The following is a 20,623-nucleotide window of genomic DNA, read 5'->3' as shown; positions in this document are numbered from 1 at the left end:
ATGCATGACACTAGCTTTAAAAATAAGTATATGCCTCTCAAATGCATTGACTTGCCTACTGCAAAATTAGGCAGTAAAATCACTTTTCTTTGAAAAAGGTCTCTCCACATACTTTCTCAGCATTCCACAAGAAAGTATCATTCTAGAAGCCAAGACCTTCATGAATATCAACCACAAAATGCTCTTTGAAACAAGGTCCATTTAGATTAATGTTGTTCTTATGCAGTTAACACAATACTAAGCATTGATATAACTGTTTGAGAAGGGATTTTTATACAAACATTCTTTTCCCAACTAGCGTAATATTATCATAAATACATCTTCCAGGCAAGCTATGTTTGGTATCAGCCTTCAGTGCAACCTTTTTTTTCTTTTTTTTCCCAAGTTTACATTAGACAGTTTAGTGCAGAAACATCCACTGCAGTGTCTCTGGTAAGCAAACGATACTCAGCTCTGTATTTCCCTCTCATCCAACACAGCTGCTGTAAGTTAAGCAGCTTAGTCAGTGTCCAAATATAGAGATAGGCTAGATGCAGACTAGCTGTCTGATGATCCTTCAGAATCAGTTAAGATTTTGCTTGTGGACTGGGAAAGCTAATTGGAAGAACTCGTGAAAGACTATTTAGCATCTTGGATCAGGAAAAAGCCACCAGTCAATTCACAGACTAGAGGTCCTCCTGACCGCATCCAGGGTGTGCAAGTATCATCAGTGGCCAAAACTACTTTTTCCATTTCTACTTGGTGAAAAGTTTCACCAATTTCCTTTGCACACAGAGATCGCTACAGTGATTCATGTCTTTGCCACCCTGACACTGAAGGACTTGAATATGCTCTGGCTGTCTGGCTACCAGAACGCCACCTGGAAACTTAATATGCATCTTTCAGGGACATTCCACTTCTATTCCACACCTTCTTCCAAATTATTTCTGTCTCTGATTCAAAGGACTCATTTTCACTTGTCAGTTGTGACCTGAGGAAAAGCCTTCATGACTATGCAAACTCATGAAGTCTTGCATCTAAGAAGGGGAATTTTCAGTTAAGGGAGACTATGCAATGGCATTTTTGAGGATGGCCCTTGGTTTTAGACAACATTCTTTCTACAAGCCAGTCTACAGGTCCTTCACTGGAAGGCAAAAACTTTTATGCTTTCTCTAAAATTTTCATTAAGAATAAAGGAAATTAATAAAAACATTAGATTTAATATCTGAATGATGTGAAGCTCATTTTTAACTGCTGTGTTCTCAGTCTTTCAAATAGGCATGGAGTTGGGGCAACATAGACACTTTTAACTAATTAAGCATAAGGTTAAATCAAATGCAATTCAATCAATTTACTTTAAAAGTCTCTGTTAAAAGATTGTTACCATGCTAGTACCTGCAAGTATCAAACCACTCAGAAACTTGCAGGATGTCATAAGCTTTCACCCCTTCTAAATAACAAAATTGTATAGGACTGGACAGTGATACCCCAATAAAAAAAAAATCAATGATGCATTAAAGTCTCCAATATAGTCATGCTGGGAAGAGTCCTCTGGAGGAAGTAAAGTCTTCCACAGGGCTGCTGTTCATTCATGGTTCCCATCCCTTCCTAACTCATTCAAGTCTGGTCTACTCCAGTCTGTTCCGCCTTCTCTTTGTACCTCTTTCAGTTTGTTCTCTATGTAAAGCACATAACATTGTTGAACTCAGACACTGTAGAAAGGACCAGAAGAAATCTAATTTTCCCCACTAATCTGGTCTACTTTGAACATTAACATAAACCACTAAAATACCATAAATCACTGTGCAATAGTGTTAATTTTTAAAATAATCCTTGTAGGACCACCTCACTTGTGTAGGTATGTATTTAATTTGCGTATGACTGGACAAGTGACAGAAAATAACACAAAAAAAGGATCACCTGGTTTGAAGGGAAAAGCAGAATAGAGATAAAAAATATGAAATATTTTATTAAGTGCATGTTTACGTTGCTGAGTCTTTTGCTGACTTTGAAAGGAAGAATATCTGTTCTATGGGAAAGAAAAAAAATGCACAACTTTCTAACAGACAATACTAGATTTATTTCTGTCAATGATAGTTAATCATTCATTTTGCCAAATCTCCATACACACTAAATACCTGTGGATACCGTCTTTCCAGCACAAGTTTCTTGTTTTTGCTGACCCAGCATACTTTGTTGGACACAATGTTTCTCTGCAGGATTAGCATGCAAAAAAACACCACCTGCAAAAGTGCTTCAGTCAGTTATAAATAGATCCCAGGACAAAAAAACCCCAAACAATCCCCCAAACCAACAAAACCCAGAAAAAGACAATATAAAACTTTAACTTCCAGTTAATGCATTAAGAAAACTACTGCTTCTTGCTCTTTGCCATTTTTCTCTCCTCAAAAAATGCTTTTAAAATCTAATATATCACACACCAAATGCAAGGTGATAGCTTAATAATTGAGTAAAGCTGGTTAATGTTGTAAACAGATGGGATGCTTTAGCTTCAGTGTCATGGCAGACAGTCAACAGCACCAAAACAAACAGCTCAGAAAATAGGAGGTTTGGTAGCTTTAGTGAGACTTTTAAATATGGGGACTAAATTCTACGCTGATTTACACTTTCTGTAATCCCATGTAAATCAATGGAATTGCAGATATTCTAGAAAATAGAATCTGGCCTTTTACGTTAAAAACTAGGTTTGCCACACACCTATACGAAGTAAGGTTAGTAATAAAGCCTACAAATCAGGAGTGCCCAACCCTACATATTATAACAATTAATTTTCAGTTGTTTCTATCTTTGCCTAATAATAACTATTTGGGTGGAATGTTCTGTTCTGAGTATTTGCCTCAGATAATTTTCTAAAGTTAATTTCAACAGAAAATGCCAGCTATCCCCAGGTATGTCTGCATTAAAAAAAAAAAAAAAAAAAAAAATCTAGTAACACATTTGTGCATTAGACAAAGACCTTGATATTTGACACAGCAATGTCCATTTTGACTGTGAAAACCTGCCCAAATTTGGCAAAGTTGTAAACTCTCGGCAGGTGTTCAACAGACACTTTAAGCAGCTAATTTTTCCAATGATTACATTTTATTGAACATGTTCCCCCTTCACGCTGGGCTAGATTTTTCCTAAAACTATATCTTTAGGTCTAAACACCCAAGTAAGAACAAAGAAATGTCCTCTCCTTATCTCTTAACTGCTGAGCTGACAGTGTGGAAGAGAAACTAGGATATATACAGGGCAAGCAGGAAAAGGACAAGAGAACTAGAAACGAGACTTGGGAAGTGTCTAGGCCAAAGAGTCAGGATGCGATATGGGAATCAAACACAGACTTAGGATGGGTAATGAACATTACTATTATATGTGATTTGGAAAGGAGAAGCATTTAAGCCACAGGGATGGCATATCTTGCATTTCTTACATTTTTAGTACTTGGTTTTTAAAAGAGCAACATAATTATGTCTACATAGGAGTCCTTTTGTGCAATTTAAAATAGATTAGAAAATTAATCAATATAAGGAAGTATTCTAATGCAAGATTAGAAAATCACAGTACATCATTCACCCAAACACTAAAACACAGAATGTACAAATATGCTTAGAAAATGTGTTCTGGTATACCACAAAAGGAACAAGATCAAAACAGTTTGTTAACACTCTAAAAGGGAATATTAGACGTCTTTAAAGCTACATATAATTAATTCTGATTTGAGCATCAATGTGATTTGCTAGCTGTGCACTAAGCATTTTATCATTTGGAAAGGTCGTCTTTGCTTTCAAGTCTGTGCAAGTTTATTATCTTAAGGGATTAGGATTAAAGTGCATTTCAAGAAATTCTGTGAGCAGTGGGACACTTCCTGGATGCCTTAAATAGTCTCCAAAAGACTCTTCTTAGCAGAAGAGAGCATTACAACAACAAAGTTACACAATAAAAATGTTTTTTTGACATTATCTGGACTCCATTAAAGCAGACATTCAACCTTAAAATTTCTAGTGACATTTTTCAGTGTGGGAATAAGCTAAAACTATTTTTGGCATAACCAGTCATTTTGGAGAGATAACTCACACAGTAATCCAAGATCATGTGTACATAGTTCATATTTAGGGAAGTTCTTCAGTTTCCTGTCTAAGTCAGTCTTTTTTTTTTTCCTGAAACATCCTTATTGCACTGTCAACCGTATATTAATATATGCCAAATTTATACAGATCTACTTTTCAGAAAATTGGTATGAATATTAGTTATATTAGAAAATTATGCAAAAAAAAATAAGATGGAGAAAAAAATTAATAATCTCTATGGTTAGGTAACTCCACTTTCTCAATTTCCAAATCTGCTTTCCTCTGTTGTTTGAAAGTATCCATAGGAGTTGCTTTATTGTCATCTATCTGGACTTCTGTAAGGGCCTTGACACAGTCCCCTACAACATCCTTCTAAATTGGACAGAGATAGATCTGATTGAGGGACTATTCAGTGCATAAGGAATTGGCTGGATGGTTGCACCCAGAGTATGGCTCAATGTCCAGATGGAAGTTAGTGACAAGTGGTGTCTGTCAGAGTTCCATGTTGGGAGCAGTACTGTTTAGTATCTTCATCAGTGACATAGCCAGTGGGATCAGGTGCACCCTTAGCAAATTTGTAGATGACACCAAGCTGAGTAGTGCAGCTGACACACCTGAGGGATGGGACGCCATTCAGAGGGATCTGGATGAACTCAAGAAGTGGGCCCATGTGAATCTCGTGAGGTTCAACAAGGCCAAGTGCAAGGTCCTGCACATGGGTTGGGGAAACCCCCGCTATCTATACAGGCTGGGGGATGAAGGGACTGAAAGCAGCCCTGCCGAAAAGGAGTTGGGACTACTGGTGGATGACAAGCTAGACGTGACCCAGCAATGTGCATCAGCAGCCCAGAAAGTCAACGATATCTGCATGAAAAGAAGTGTGGCCAGCAGGTTGAGGGAGGTGATTTTTCCCCCTCTACTCTGCTCTGGTGAAACCTCACCCGGAGTTCCCTGCCCAGCACTGGAGTCCTCAGCACAGGAAAAACATGGACCTGCTAGAGCGAGTCCAAAGGAGGGCCACAAAAATGATCAGAGGGCTGGAACACTTCTCCTATGAGGAAAGGCTGAGAGAGTTGGGGTTGTTCAGCCTGGAGAAGAGAAGGCTCCAGGGAGACCTTATTGCAGCCTTCCAGTACTTAAAGAGGGCTTATAAGAAAGATGGGGACAGACGACAGCGATAGGACAAGGCATAGTGGTTTTAAACTAAAAGAGATTGATTCAGACTAGATATAAGGAAGAAATTTTTTATGATGAGGGTGGTGAAACACTAGAACAGGTTGCCCAGAGAGACTGTAGATGTCCCTTCCCTGGAAACATTAAAGGCCAGGTTGGACGGGGCTCTGAGCAACCTGCTCTAGTTAAAGATGTCCCTGCTCACTGCAGGAGGGTTGGACCAGATGACGCTTAAAGGTCCCTTCCAACCCAAACCATTCTATCATTCTATGATTCTATTTAAGGTTTCTTTCTGCAATTAAGGCTTCTTTCTGCCAATACAATCTTGCTAGCATCTTGGCTCCAGTATCTCTGTCCTCAGAGAAAAGTGTAACATAAAACAATACCCATGCAAAAGCAGACCTGTTAAACGAAAGTTAACACATCAAGAAATAAATCCATCTAGATACTATATTATCAGCATTAGCAACAGTAATAATCTAAGACATCATTCTGGGTTTCTCATAGATTTAGATTTCACATAACTCTGTACTGTCCCAACACAAGTAACTTTTAAAATATATATGAAATTCTATTTCTACAGGCAATAATGAGTGGCCAACAGCTTTGAGGTAATCTTTTTGAGTTGTAGTATCAAATGTACTAGCCACATGTGGGTAAATCAATATTCAAAAGCAACCTCTTATATAAAATGTGGGCAATGCAAGGCTTAAGACAAGCTCCTATAAAAAAAAGCCATTTCTGTGCTACTGTATAAAGGAATGAAGTCTTGGAAGTCTTTCCTAAAAGTCAGAACATATACACATAAGAGATTTTGAAACACTCTTTTGCAGTGAATTTAAAATGCATTTATTAGCAGATCCATATGTTCTCTTAACACCTCTCATGCAGTGTTTGTGAACTTTAAAGGCTTTCCATTTTTTTGAAGGCACAGTCTTTCAAGTTACAAGCTACTCATTCCATATTAAGGTTAACATAAATAATAGGTTTTAAGCAGATCAAAATATTTTCATATCAAGAAATGAAAACTGACATAAAGAGAGCTAGACATAAAGCATCTGTAATTATTAATACCTTTTTCCATCTTTACAGCTGAAGAAGTCACACAGCTTTTTCTCAGTATGGCAGTAAGAGAACTTAGCAGTAAGGTTTATGCAGACAGATCTATGGGCTCAAGATGGTGCCTGGCCTCTGCAACCACACAAATCACCATTAAAGATGAAAACACTGGTTCTTTTCTCTTGAAGCATGGAACGTCTGTCTGAGAGAGACTGCTAGATACATGAAAGACTGTGTTTCAGCTTCTATGTGCCTCTACTAGTTTCACCAACCAACCATGTCAAACTCCAAATGGGCCTTATCTAGAAACCATGCATCTCCAACAGGACTCAGTTGAGTAGAATAGAAATTATTTTGGTGTCACTGCAAATCCAGTGATTTATCTTTGTCACTTTTGCCCAGTCACTCTGTTCCATATAGGATACCATCCCTGGAGATTTGCGAAGCAAAGCTTCAGTGACACAGCCACTTGGGGGAACTAATTGTTCAGAAAACAGCTGAAGGGAGGTGATGCAAGCACTGGTCATAAACTCATACTTCATAAGCCTTCAATGGCATTTCAAATATAAATTATGTACTTTAGAAGGTGGGGATAAACAGAAGATTCAAAAGAAACAGTTGTAATTGGATTTTTAAAAATTATTTTCTGGGAGAACTGCCAGTTGAAATTTCTTTTAGAAAGCTTCAAGAAAGATATGGACCTAAACAGTAATTCGTTCACTGTAAAGTCAAAGTAAGTCATTTTTAAAAGGTCTATCAAGATCACATCAACCTGGACAAAATCTTGATATGCCTTATGTAAGTGGTAATTAATAGACTTACATTTTCCTTAACTGCAGGGCACACAGCAAGCTCATTGCCCTGGATTTCAGGAGAGCAGAATTTGGCCTCTTCAGGAATCTTCTTGGCAGAGTACCATGCGATAAAACCCTGGAGGGAAGAGGGGCCCAAGAAAGCTGGTTAATAGTCAAGGATCGCCTCCTCCAAGCTCAGGAGCAATGCATCCCAACAAAGAGGAAGTCAGGCAAAACCACCGGGAAGCCTGCATGGATGAACAAGGAGCTCCTGGACAAACTCAAGCACAAAAAAGAAGCCTACAGAGGATGGCAGCCAGGACGGGTAGCCTGGGAGGAATACAGAGAAATTGTCCAAGCAGCCAGGGGTTGGGTTAGGAAACCTAAAGCTCTGATGGAATTAAATCTGGCCAGGGACATCAAGAGCAACAAGAAAAGCTTCTCTAGGACGTCAGTGATAAAAGGAAGACTAGGGAAAAGGTAGGCCCTCTCCAGAAGGAACCAGGACACCTGGTTACACGGGACATGGAGAAGGTTGAGGTACTCTATGGCTCTTTTGCCTCAGTCTTCACCAGTAAGTGCTCCAGCCACACCGTCCAAGTCACAGAAGGCAAAGGCAGGGAGTGGGAGAATGAAGAACCACCTGCTGTAGGAGAAGATCAGGCTTGAGACCATCTAAGGAACCTGAAGGTGCACAAGTCCATGGGACCTGATGAGATGCATCCGCAAGTCCTGAGGCACCTGGCAGATGAAGTGGCTAAGCCACTATCCATTATATTTGAGAAACAGTGGCAGTCCAGTGAAGTTTCCACTGACTGGAAAAGGGCAAGCATAACCCCCATTTTTAAAAAGGGAAAAAAAAGAAGACCACAGGCCAGTCAGTCTCATCTCTGTGCCCAGTAAGATCATGGATCAGATCCTCTTGGAACCTGTGCTAGGGCCTATGGAAAATAAGGAGGTGATTGGTGACAGCCAACATGGCTTCACTAAGGGCAAATAGTGCCTAATTAATTTGGTGGCCTTCTACGTCAGGATTACAGCATTGATGGATAAGGGAAGAGCATCTGATGTCATCTATCTGGACTTGTGCGAAGCATTTGACACTGTCCCACGTGACATCCTTGTCTCTAAATTGAAGAGACATGGATTCGATGGATGGACCGCTCAGTGGATAAGGAAGTTGCTGGATGGTCACACTCAGAGTTGTGGTCAACAGCTCAGTGTCCAAGTGGGGACCAGTGATGAGTGACGTTCCTCAGGGGTCAGTACTGGGACCTGCGCTGTTTGACATCTTTGTTGGTGACATGGACAGTGGGACTGAGTGCACCCTCTGAAAGTTTGCTGACGACAGCAAGCTGTGTGGTTTGGTTGACACACTGGAGGGAAGGGATGCCACCCAGAGGGACCCTGACAGGCTTGAGGTGGGCCCATGAGAACCTCATGGGGTTCAACAAGACCAAGCACAAGGTCCTGCACATGGCTCAGGGCAATCCCAAACACAAATACAGGCTGGGCAATGGGTGGATTGAGAGCATCTCTGACAAAAAGGACTTGGGCATACTGGTGGATGACAAGCTGGACGTGACCCAGCAATGTGCATTTGCAGCCCAGAAAGCCAACCATATCTTAGGCTGCATCAAAAGATATGTGACCAGCAGGTTGAGGGAGTTGATTCTCTCTCTACTCTGCTCTCCTGAGACCCCACCTGGAGTTCTGTGTCCAGCTCTGGGGGCTCCAGTATAATGACATGGACCTGGTGGAGTGAGTCCAGAGGAGGATTGTGAGGATGATGAGGGGGCTAGAGCACCTCCCTTATGAGGACAGGCTGAGAGAGTTGGGGTTGTTCAGTCTGAAGAAGGGAAGACTCTGGGGAAACTGTATAGCAGCCTTTCCAGTACCAAAAGAGGGCCTACAGGAACAATGGGGAGGGACTTTTTACGAAGGCATATAGTGATAGGACAAGGGGTAATGGCTTTACATTGAAAGAGGGTAGATATACAACAGATGTAAGGAAGAAATTCTTCACTGTGAGGGTGGTGAGGCACTGGAACAGGTTGCCCAGAGAAGTTGTGGCTGCCCCCTCCCTGGCAGTGTTCAAGGCCAGGTTGGACGGGGCTTTGAGCAACCTGGTCTAGTGGAAGGTGTCCCTGCCCATGGCAGGAGGCTTGGAACTAGATGGTCTTTAAGGTTCCTTCCAACCCAAACCATTCCATGATTCTACGAATAATGACCAGGTCTGCTACAAAAGCAAAGGCAGAATTCTTCAAAAACCCTGCAGCACAAAAAGGTCATAGAGCCATTTTATTAATAAATCATAAAGTCTTTTCTGACTAGACTCTTGCTCCCCTTTCTATCTTCATCTTACTGAGAGTTCAACCTTCCTCCTTTCCTTCCAAGGGACAGAAAACACATATGTCTGATTGCAGTAAGCGAATTATGCCTCTTACTCCCAAAATTTATTTTTTGCAAACACTGATGTGCAATTAAAGAGCACAACAGAAGAGCAAAATTGTTATTCCTTTTATAGAGTATCACTTTTTTTGTGAAAATCATAGGACTTCTTTCTGAAGAGAGACTGTATGCAAGAGAAAACAAACAATTCACCACTTTGGTTCAATAGAGTAAATATATTTTACTTGAGGCATTAAAAACATCTGTATGGTGACTTCTGTAGTATAAACCTCGGAAAGTGCTCCCTCATGAAAGATGAGCAGAGAATCGGAAGACTGTCAGTCTTGGCCTGGCCTATTTTGAGTCTTCCAGTATGAACTATACATAGGGTTTATCACTCCCCAAAGAAAGGGCCAGAACACGTTGTTAAACTTAAGATGATAGCTGAAGAGTATTTTCTGAGGGATTTTGTAAATAGCTCATTTCTTTTGAAAATGACCTAAGTGATCTAACTTTTGAATGGGGAATCTCTATCCAGGGTTTTTGTTTGCTCCAGCTGTCCTCCCTTTTCTTTCTTCATGACCCAAATCTCTTCAGAAAAGGACTCTACAGCTCTGGCTGAAATATGCAAAGCATTGCCACCTGTAGTCAATTCCACTAAGGATTAAAACAAAAATAAAGATTAGAGGATCTCTACAGTACTTCAAATAGATACGTATATTTTTTCAAGGACAGACACAGCCCTGCAGAGCATAGGAAAACTAAAACATTGTCAAAAAGACTATGGTCCTGGCTAGGAAGACATTAGTTTTCAGAACACATAAAATTATCACTTGCTGCTGAATCTGAACATAGCTAGGCCTTTCTGGCAGTAGGATGTAGCAGAAAACTATTTAAATTACAGTATCGGAATGTTTTTTTCCTCCCCCTGTGCATAATTACAATTATTTGCAATGCTTATTGGCATTGTAAGCTTGCCCAGGCTAACCACTGCATTGTTTAAAGGCAGCACCAGTTCTCAGAAAACGGCACTGGATGTGCTGTAAAGGAATTGATTGAATACACTGCTGATAAGTGATAATGTATCAGCAAACACTTGTGATGGGTGCCAACCTACGAGGGAATTAAACCAGGAATGCAGTCAACAGGAATGTAGGCCAAAGATGATATCCTTAACTCGCCGTGTGCCGAATCATCAGCACATTTCTAATTAAATTCACGTGTATCTGGCGTGTGCTGGCAGACAAAGGAGCCCCTTGGCGCCGAGTCCAGCAGGGGGAGTCGGGCGGCCGTCACCGCTGCCTCCGGCCCAGGGCAAGCTGAGCTGCCGCCGGGAAGGCCGCACCGGGGCACTTTCTGCTCCTTAAGTGCCAGCTCAGCTTAGATCTGCCACTCACGTCGACCACCCTACAGTAATTTTCAAACAACAGAACGGACAAGCGACTTGTCTAGTAATTTTTGTAACACTAAATACGACTTCTACTGAAAAATCCCCAAAGTCACGAAATCTGTTACAGCACCGCACACACCCTCTGAACAACTTCATGATGAGTTGTTCATTTCAAAATATTCTACCTTTGCAAACTTTTCAGTCAATTCAATGTTTTCAATAACTTGAGAACATCTTGAAGCTCAGCAGTTGAGCCTTCCTGGTAAAAGTAATTACTTCTATTAAACTACTTAGTATCTGTAACTGCAGCACAGTATGTGTGAGAGAGATTTTTTTTAAAAAAATCCTTTACTGGTTTTGTGTTAATCTAGTTGATGTCCCAAATAACATCCATGTTACTAAAAACATCAGTATTTATAACAGATGTTCTTCTTTTGGCTGACATCTGAAAACGAAACCCTGTTACCAACATATTTTCCCACCCCAAGCAGTACCCTGAAATCTTTGTCAAACTTTCTTGCTTTCATCATTGCTCAGCTCATCACACAAACCATCTGCATAAATAAAGATGTAAGCATCTGCTGTATGGCAAATGGTCTCAGGGGCAGATGTTTTTATCCTTGCATTCATGTCACTGGCTTGGATACATTATCTGAACAGATGTACACAATCTGAAAGTGTCGTGTCCCACAGTGATATGTCTCCAACTGCTTTCTATCAAAGTACATAAATGCTATTTGCACCTGCATTTATGTTAATGATATAAAGGCAGCAGGGGTTCCAGCAAAGTGAGAGCTGATGCTAAGAAACACATTTACATGGCTAATTGAAGTTTTGAGATCTCCCCGCACCAAATGACCATACTAACATGGATACAAAATGTACTAAATTATACAATGGTTTTTTAAAAAACTGCATGATTTTATAAAAAATTAAAACAAACATACTCAAAGAGCAAAACTATGATTTCAGCCTCTAATATATTTTTCCAATGTATATTTAAAAAAGACAAACAAGTATTAAATAAATTCCTACATAAACCAGGGCAGCCTTATATTTTGCACAACTGTGTAAGACACACAATTATTTTATGTCAGAGTGATTTAACAAAAATGTTTTATAAATCTGACAATGCCAAAGGTATTTCAGTTCTCTAAGGCACGCTGGTATTTTATGTCATTATGAAGCACTATAAAAAAGCCCAGCACTTGCTCAACAGCAAATATTAACATGACTATGAGTGACAGAATATGATGCTTCAATGATAATTTCATAATTCCTAGGAAAAAATTAATATCTGAGAAGTTAAATATTTATCATTATTCAGAAAAGTACATCTGTTTGAACATGGAGTTACAACTGCTTGTTATATAAATTGTAATCACCTTTCTTATAAAATATTTTAAATTGAGAAAACTACAGAGGCCCTGAAGGAGTACGTATCAAATTACAGATCTCCTGCTATTACATGACAAATGGTAGCAGTGAAGGGTTTATGTTGTCACTCAAAGAACTTGCACTAACCATTACTTTCATACTGAACTGAAAAATAACAAGCACTTTCAAAGTATAGAAAGACTGACAAAAATGGTATATATACTGAATGTAACTGATGGATAGGTTCTACTTCCAATACCATTTGTTTTTAAACTTTCTATTTGTAAGAAATGTACCAATGTTACAGTTGTACATAAATCATTATAAATTGCTAATAGTCTCAACATTTTCAAGTGCCATAACACATTTAAGAAACAAAAGTGATGCTTGATACAAGGACAAAGAAGAGTGATAGTAAAAGAATACAAAAAAATACACTGAGACTAGTAGATCATGATTTCACACTGATATAGCTCTTGGTCAGGATCTGGTTATGATTTCAAATGTGAATCCTCACTTCCAAAGTTTACAACATGGCTGTTATAATTCACTCTGGGTGCAAGCTGATAATAGGATACTGACTGAAACTGATTTTTGTTTAGAAAAAAATAAAAAAAAGTCTTCCCAAAAATCTCAAAGCAAATGATTCATCGGTTTCAAGTTTGCAAATAGCTTCACAGTCTGTATTTTCCTCTTGTTATTCCGAAATGACTTTAACATAAAGATAACACATTTCATTTGACTATAACAGTGGTCAAATTCCTGTTATTTAAAGGAAAAATTGAATTAAGGCTTTTAAGTATTACAATTAAGTATATCAGTCATAACCATACAGATGTAGAGCACACCGCAGGGTGGATAGCTTTACACAACAGTAAGTACTGTCTCCCTTGAAAGAACAGTCCCATTAGACACAGAACTCATCAACTAAGATCAATTTGCATGACATCCTTCTGGAATAGCTTCCTCAGAATGATTACAGCACCATGAAAATACTCAGTCTTCACAAAACAGATAAAGTATAAACTTACATGACAGTAAAAGCTCAAGGCTTCAAGTTAAGTAATACACAGTGCTTTTCTTAATCAACATACGTACTAACAATGGAAACCTAACTGACAACCTGCAATGGTTCTGAAAGGTCCATTAGAGCTTATGTCATATCCATCAAACATTCACTCACATTTAAGAAGTATCATTAAAAATGACATTCAAGTTAAAAATCATATTTAAACATTAGCATTGTGACACAGATCAAAAGGGAAAGGAAATTAAATTACGGCACATTTAGAGGCTTGGGAATACACAGTCGCAGCATGAATACCCTTACTAATAACAGAGGAAAAAAATTCAAGTCACTAAGCCTACTGAAAAGTAAATCAAAAGATGACTTCTGAAGAGACAAAACATAGAAGAAATGTAATTAAACACAAAAAAGTAAGGATAGGAATGCTGTAGAAAAGGCACTTAAAATCTAAAAATCTAAGTTTATAATTAGAAAATATTTTTCTTGTTTGTGCTAGTCTTGCAGCATAACTTGCAAATAGATTTGACCCCCAATTATAAGGGGGTGAAATATGACAATGATTTTTGAATATATGAGGATAAAAAATTGTAATAAACCCTGAACACGTAATTCTGCTGAATCAAACAAGAAGCAAATTTATATATTTAAAGTTTCAACTACATGTGTAATGGTAATTAGCAATGTCCTGAAGAAGAAAACATTCTTAGCTATTGCAATTGTTTAAAGTGATAAATGGTGCAGTATAATGGCTTCTTTTTTTTAAAACTGCATTAGGGTAGAATAGTAGACACGAGTTATACAGTGATTTATTAATGATGATGGTATTTCTTCCACATTTTGAACCACAAGCATCTAATATCTCAAAAAAAAGTATAGGAAGTATACTATACCTGCAGAAAAAGTTAAAGGATTCTGCATTATGCCTTTTAATAGTTACGACAATGTTCCTGGAAAGAAGAAATACAGATACTTAGAAATTCTGATAATTTTTCATAAACTAAAAAAAATAGGACATTGACAATAGTTTTCCAAAATTTTATTTCAGAATGGATCCCAGCATGCCCACACCTCCTGCAAAACACCACCAGAGTTTTAAACCAAGTGTTTCTCTGGATCACACATACCCTTATATGCACTCTCCATATTTCAACATTGGGTACAAGTTACTTAAGGCTTCTTGTAATTGAAAACCCCCGTTAAAGCCAGAAAAGAGGACATGTCACGAATTCCCATGTTGCAAAGCATTCTAAAGAATCACAGACAATGTAGGGTTTAGCAAACATTTTCCTTCAAACATCTGACTTCATGGGTCCCATACAACTGACTGACAAGAAGAATCTTCCATGGATGCTACAATGAAAATAATAGCTTGAATTTGTGAAGCTAACATTACACCACCATCTCTCCTGAATGTGACGTTGGCACTTATCGCAAAATTTGATGCATAATGTTTGATATAAAATAGCATTACATCAAGTGCCCACCCACTTGATGGCTGTAGTTGGTTATTTCTTTCCAGTGCAGTGTGTTGCTTAAGCTTTGGTCAAGTGTGATTCAACAGTCAAGTAAGAAAGACATAGTATAATATAATGACAATATAAAATTGTGTTATTATCTACTTAGATTTTCTTTATCATAAAATGGTCTAGCTTTTGGAATGGCTGCATAATAGTTTGGTTCAGCTGAACAACACTAACACGTTAAAAGTTACTCAGGGTATAAAACTCTTGTTCTTCTGAAGCAGTTGAAGGCTTTGGGAAGGTAACAGACAAGTCCATTGACCAACACAGATGGAACTCCAACTACTTGGGGCTTTACTTGGATCCAGGCTTTCATACCAGTGCATACCTATAACATTTCCCATATGCAGAGACAGCTGTGTAGATTTGGAGTTTGCTTACTTTCCTGGCCAATTTAACAGCCGGTAGAATCTTACATAAAGAACATTCCAGACGTGCACTCAAGAGCCCTCTTCTGAGATTGTTTTTGGATAAATACAAAAATAGTTAGGACAAATTCTGATGCAATTACCAAACACAAAAGTAAGTCTTGAATGTGTTTCTTTACCATCATGCAATTAATTGACTCTCAAACAGCAATGGAGAGGTTCCAGGAAGGAGATGATTCTGTGGGCAGCAGTAAAGTATAAAGTGGCAAAACCAATTCCTTTTCCAGGAAGGTCAATACCAAAGCATGAAAAAACAACTGGTGTGGCTGCTGTGAGGAGACCTCTCACACAGCAACCAGGTGAGGCTCTCTGGTCCCTGCATCTTCTGCGCTGAGCCATATGTAATAAGAAGCAGCTCTTGTATGTCAACCAGCACCTCTTGGCATAGGTTTGCCAATGGGGATCAGCAGATCCCAGGCTGCCTCAAAGAGCCTCTGTCCGTGGTACTTAAGCAGTCAACCTCTGATCTGTCAGGCCCAGTATACAAACGTATGTCGGCTCATCTATACGTAGTTTTACATTGTGGTAACATATAGACAACTCCCTCTTAACCTACAAGAATGGAACAGACCACAATGATGTAATTTTGGAATGGCGAAACACATCTAGGAACCAGCATGTATTTTCAACTTGTTACCCAGCATGTAAGGCATCCCTCTTTAAGGCCATATTGCTCAAGAAGATCTTTTTACAGGAACAAAATCAGAAATCTTTCTTCCACTTTAGGATTTCCAACACTCGAAAACACACTGAAATAGTTACAGCAGCACATATTCTTGAAAAAACAACGTAAGAAATGATGTTCAAATGAAGGTTCTCAAAATTATTATCCTAAAGTTACGTTTTTACAGGTTTTCATGATCCCTCCCAGTTGTAAGGAGTATTAAATCATTTAAAAGGGTGCCCCACATACAGTTACTAATTTCTCCTGGAATTATAGCAAACAAACCAGACTTCAGGATACAGATCAATAATTCTTAGAATACCACATGGAAATACAAGCTCCACATCTTCTTCCAAACATTCACAAACTCTTAACACTAGGACAGAAAATTGGACCATACAAATCCAAATATTTTGTACAGGCATCTCTGATTTGAATTCAACCCTAACTGCAGTAAGATAATGGTCCTGATCTAGAAAATCCTGTGCTTGTTTGACAGACTAGTACATTAATCAGCTACTGTTAATAAAAAAGTATAATTTCTCAAATTAACTTTCCATCTTCTATAATTCATGAATTTTTTTTTATTATTGTTATACTGAAGAACCTTTCACTGTCCTTTATTTTTGCAGATATTTAATCAAGTAACCTCCCTTTTTGGAAAAACTGAACAGCTCCAGATTTTGAAGACAGGGCAAGCTTCTTAGCATCTTTTCAAATTTTTCTATCCATCGTTCTATGTATGACTATATTAAAGCATGTTTTCTTTGAATACAAATCGAGTTTACAAAGCAAACCACATAACTCTGTGTGACTGTCCTGTCTGCATTTCACACAATTTTCAAATTTATCAACAGTGACAGTGTCATTTTGATCACCGCCTAGTGCTAGTCTTGGAATCAGTCCCACCACAACTTTACTGTAAGTATAATGATTCATGTTCCTTTCTCATTGACAGTTTCTGACATCTTTCAGCCAACTTGCAAGATGTTTAACAGATAATTAGTATCTAAATATATTTATGTTTAGGACATGCAAAGAGCAGTCTTATCAAAAAGTTCTGAAATTCTGAATCAATGCACAGTACAGAAGTTGAAGGATATAACATATATACAGCTATCTATACCTGCTCTCAGCAGAATTGATTTTTTTTTTTTTTCATTTGACTATAAATCTGGCTTGGCATGACTACTTTCCAAAAAAACATGCTGATGTTCAAAAAAGAAACAACTATTTTCTTTATTAACTAAATTTTGTACCTGTTTTCCACTCTTATGCCCATAACAAATTTTTGGTTGAACACCACTAATAATTCAGGATGTCCTGTTGTTTTTAACTGAATGGCAAACAGGTGGCAAACATTTGTACAGTCTTGCATGGTTATATTTGAGTCCAGTATTAATTCTTTCCAAATACAAAGATGATATTGATTATTTCTATCTGACATTATCACCAATTTTTCTCCACCTAAGAGCCTATCCCAATGAAAAAACTTTTAAAATTCTATATAATCTTTAAATCTGTTTTGCTCACTTTGTAGCTCTTACCATAGGACAATAAATAAAATCATTCAATTCGCAGTACTCCAGAACGCAAAATAGTTCTCCTGAAATCTACTGCTAACTGGTCAGAGATGAAAAGAAATCTATTACAAGGTTCTCAAGTGAAGTGGAGTTGAAGTTGGACAGAATTCAAAAGTAAAATTTATCTTAATGACACAAAATAAGCTCAATCATGGCTATACTACTCCTTATGTTACCACAGAATGAAAGGATAAATGAATTTTCAACCAGAAGAAGCAAAAATATCAAATAAACTGGAAAAAAACTACACTGTAAATTGGTCTTTAACAATCAAAGGAAGCAGAGCATATACATGTAATAATTTAAAAGCAATTTTCACAGAAGGATACCCACAGGTCTTTTATACAAAATTGGTGTCCTGATAGACAGACTGAATCTGAATATCAGGTGAACCCAATTAACCTAATTTGATGCTTGTCCATACCAAGACATTTATTTTAGATGTTACACAAAATCTTTTAGGATACTACACAGAAAACGATAAACAGGCTGTAAAGGTTATAACATTAATTTTACTGTCATTCTCATGCTTTAAGCAGGCATCAAAACTAAAAATCTCATCCTCTGGGAAGGAAGAACTATCTGAAAGTAATTATAGTACTCATTATCATAACAGTATTAAACTAAACCACTATGACCCTAACTGAATTTATTTTTGGTACCTTTTGTTAAAAGAATAAAGCTTCTCAATGATGACTGCACCTCCTAGTGCAGTGAACATAAGTTCAGGTACTGGAAGAAAGCATTAAATCAAATCTTATAATTTCATATTAAGCTTAATTATGAATTTTAATTTAAATCTAGGCATGTAAAGGAGTGTTAGTTAAATATTATTATGTAATTTCATTTCAGAAGGAAAACATTCAGCTAAAAAGAAAAATTAAATACTCAGTGCAGTTTAGAAAAGATGTTATCCTAACAGAAGCCCATGAAATGTCAATTTATATTTCAAAAGCAATTTTATTCACTTCATTTTTCACACCTGTTCTTTCACATACTGTGCCATCTTGTAAATGACAGTGCCATGCAACCAGTATTTCCCCAAATTTAGAAACTTTTCAACAGAAACCATGGTCCCCAAAAAGCACAAATGCATCATATCAGCATAACTTCCAGGAAAGTTAGCAAAATATGTTGGTATTTAAAGGCCAAGTCAGACTTGAAATAAATGATTAAAACATTGGAGCTATGCAAAAATACTGAGGAAGGTAAAAATGACAGACATAAAGATTGACTAGTGTAACAAACAAAAGCGTTTGTTCAAACAAGTATATTTGCCAAAATCCTGCAGTGCTTGGCTACTTCATAAAATCAAGCACGAGGCATTAAGCCAATTTCTTTAAAAAATAAAAAACCCTCCAAAACCCCAAACCCCAATAACCAAGCAATAGCTGATTTGCATTTCTGAAAACCTGCAAAAATATTCTGCATTTCATCATCCAAATCTTCAGTCGCAGAAGTCTGATTTATTCTTATTCAAAATTTTCTATTTTAAATCATATTTTCACACTAGGATTTCATCCTACATCAGTAGATCCTCATCCTCCTATTCTATATCTGAAGAGATATGCATGTAGTCACAAACAACAGCTTTCTTACAAGAGAAATTACACACTGCTTATGCTTCCATACTTAGGTAATTAATCAGGGAGAAATGTGTGTCCGTGGCAGAATTCTTTTTGGCTGAGCCCATTAGGTGACTTCAGCAGACAGCCAAAAAGAAACAGAAGCCTCATTGCAACTGGTCACTTTTGCCAGTACAAACCCAGCAGAACCTAAAAACCAGGCTATTTTTAAATTTTTGGTCATCCTATGAGATGGACCAGTCCAAGCACGTTTCCTGAACTTCAAGCCTTACATGCACTGAATGCCACAGTGGCAATCCTGGACAAAAATTCTTCCCCTTCATACTCTGTTAGGTGATGTATAGAATGGTTGGCTGGCATGTCTACACTATGCCCATCTGTCAGAGTGGAACTGTGCCTACATGGCAGGTTCTATGCTACTTTCAATAATATGTTGCTGATACTAAAAGCTTATTTATGAAACAATATAGGGAACTTCAACATTTGGCTTAAAATAAAAAGCAAATGAAAAGTGATCACTTTTCTTGAGGAAATAAATCTTTCAAAATCAACTTCTAAGGTTTTTCAATTGTATGAATAGAGACTAGCACATACACTGCAAGAAATGAGGGTATTCCACATATTTTCTACTATTGCAGACAGCCCAGCATACAGTCTCAGTAATTCTTACTTTACAACTACAACTATGTCCAAGAGAGCAAATTCAAGGATCTGATAAAAAAAATTTATAAAAGCTAAGTTTCTCAAAAGGATGCCTGTGAGAAGAGAAGGCTAAAGAAGGAGTAATATCAATTCTTCATTTTATGAAATGTATATGTATTAAATAAATTGTAGTTGAACAGTTTTTATGACTGTAAATAACCCCAACTCTTTTCCATTTCAGAAAACAACTCCATTCCGAAAAACTAAAAAAGAACTGCAAGGAACAGCACAGTTGCTATTATGCCTAATATTAGAAAATTCATAGAATGCCAAAAAAGCACACCTTTTTTCCAAATTTCCAATTTAAAATGACAGATTGTCATTTTATGTTTTCCTTAGTAAGTACCTTCTTAGTAGTACTCCTTTGAATGCTGCGAACTGGAGTCCTGCATAAGTTCCACATTTGTATTAGACACTTTTGCCATTATTCTGTATTGAAAGGTCAAAGCTTTTGATTCGAAAATAGTCTTGAATCTTACCGTTGTGAAAGTAACCGTGAAATGATTTATCAGTACAAATTGCTACATTTTTGTTCTGGATTCTGAGGGCAGCTGGAAACAACAGTTTGAGAAAATACAAACTACTCATTTCATTTTTATAAGATACTACACGAAATCGATACTGTCAATAGTTCTTACAATTTAAATTCAAATTAATTTAGTATTTTTAAAAAATCAAGAAACAGAAACATCTAGCGCTCTTACTTGGCAATGACTACTCTAGAATTTACTTTAAAATTCAAACTGTGCAATTCCTTTTACTCCTGGTCCCCCCCCACCATATTATTCTAGTACTAAACTGGGCATTAATTTATTGTTTGGGTCCAAACTGCTAAGAAGTTCTGCCAGGAATCTCAATAATGCAGTTTCATAAGACA

At 37.6% G+C, this 20,623-nt stretch overlaps 1 protein-coding gene across 15 annotated transcripts in view; it reads right to left on the bottom strand.

Annotated features, from left to right (window-relative positions):
• The window catches only part of ZNF438 (zinc finger protein 438), a 59,025-nt gene that overhangs the window by 10,403 nt on the left and 27,999 nt on the right, over positions 1-20,623 (bottom strand). For 7 of the 15 annotated variants that reach the window (XM_074832919.1, XM_074832949.1, XM_074832960.1 and 4 more), the window contains 2 exons: positions 14,154-14,210; positions 2,118-2,222 (listed from right to left, as the gene is read on the bottom strand). The exons of 2 other annotated variants lie outside the window; for them this stretch is intronic. In XM_074832919.1, the coding sequence (XP_074689020.1) occupies positions 2,118-2,222; positions 14,154-14,181 (133 nt within the window). In that variant the 5' untranslated portion in view covers positions 14,182-14,210. Of the gene's footprint in view, positions 1-2,117; positions 2,223-6,299; positions 6,782-7,106; positions 7,215-14,153; positions 14,211-20,623 lie in introns of all 15 variants that reach the window. 6 more of the 15 variants (XM_074833020.1, XM_074833030.1, XM_074832980.1 and 3 more) reach the window with 5 other exon arrangements.

Source organism: Strix aluco, chromosome 1, assembly GCF_031877795.1.
Source record: "Strix aluco isolate bStrAlu1 chromosome 1, bStrAlu1.hap1, whole genome shotgun sequence".
In the NCBI taxonomy this organism is placed as follows: domain Eukaryota; kingdom Metazoa; phylum Chordata; class Aves; order Strigiformes; family Strigidae; genus Strix; species Strix aluco.
This window is presented reverse-complemented; position numbering and strand designations above follow the sequence as displayed.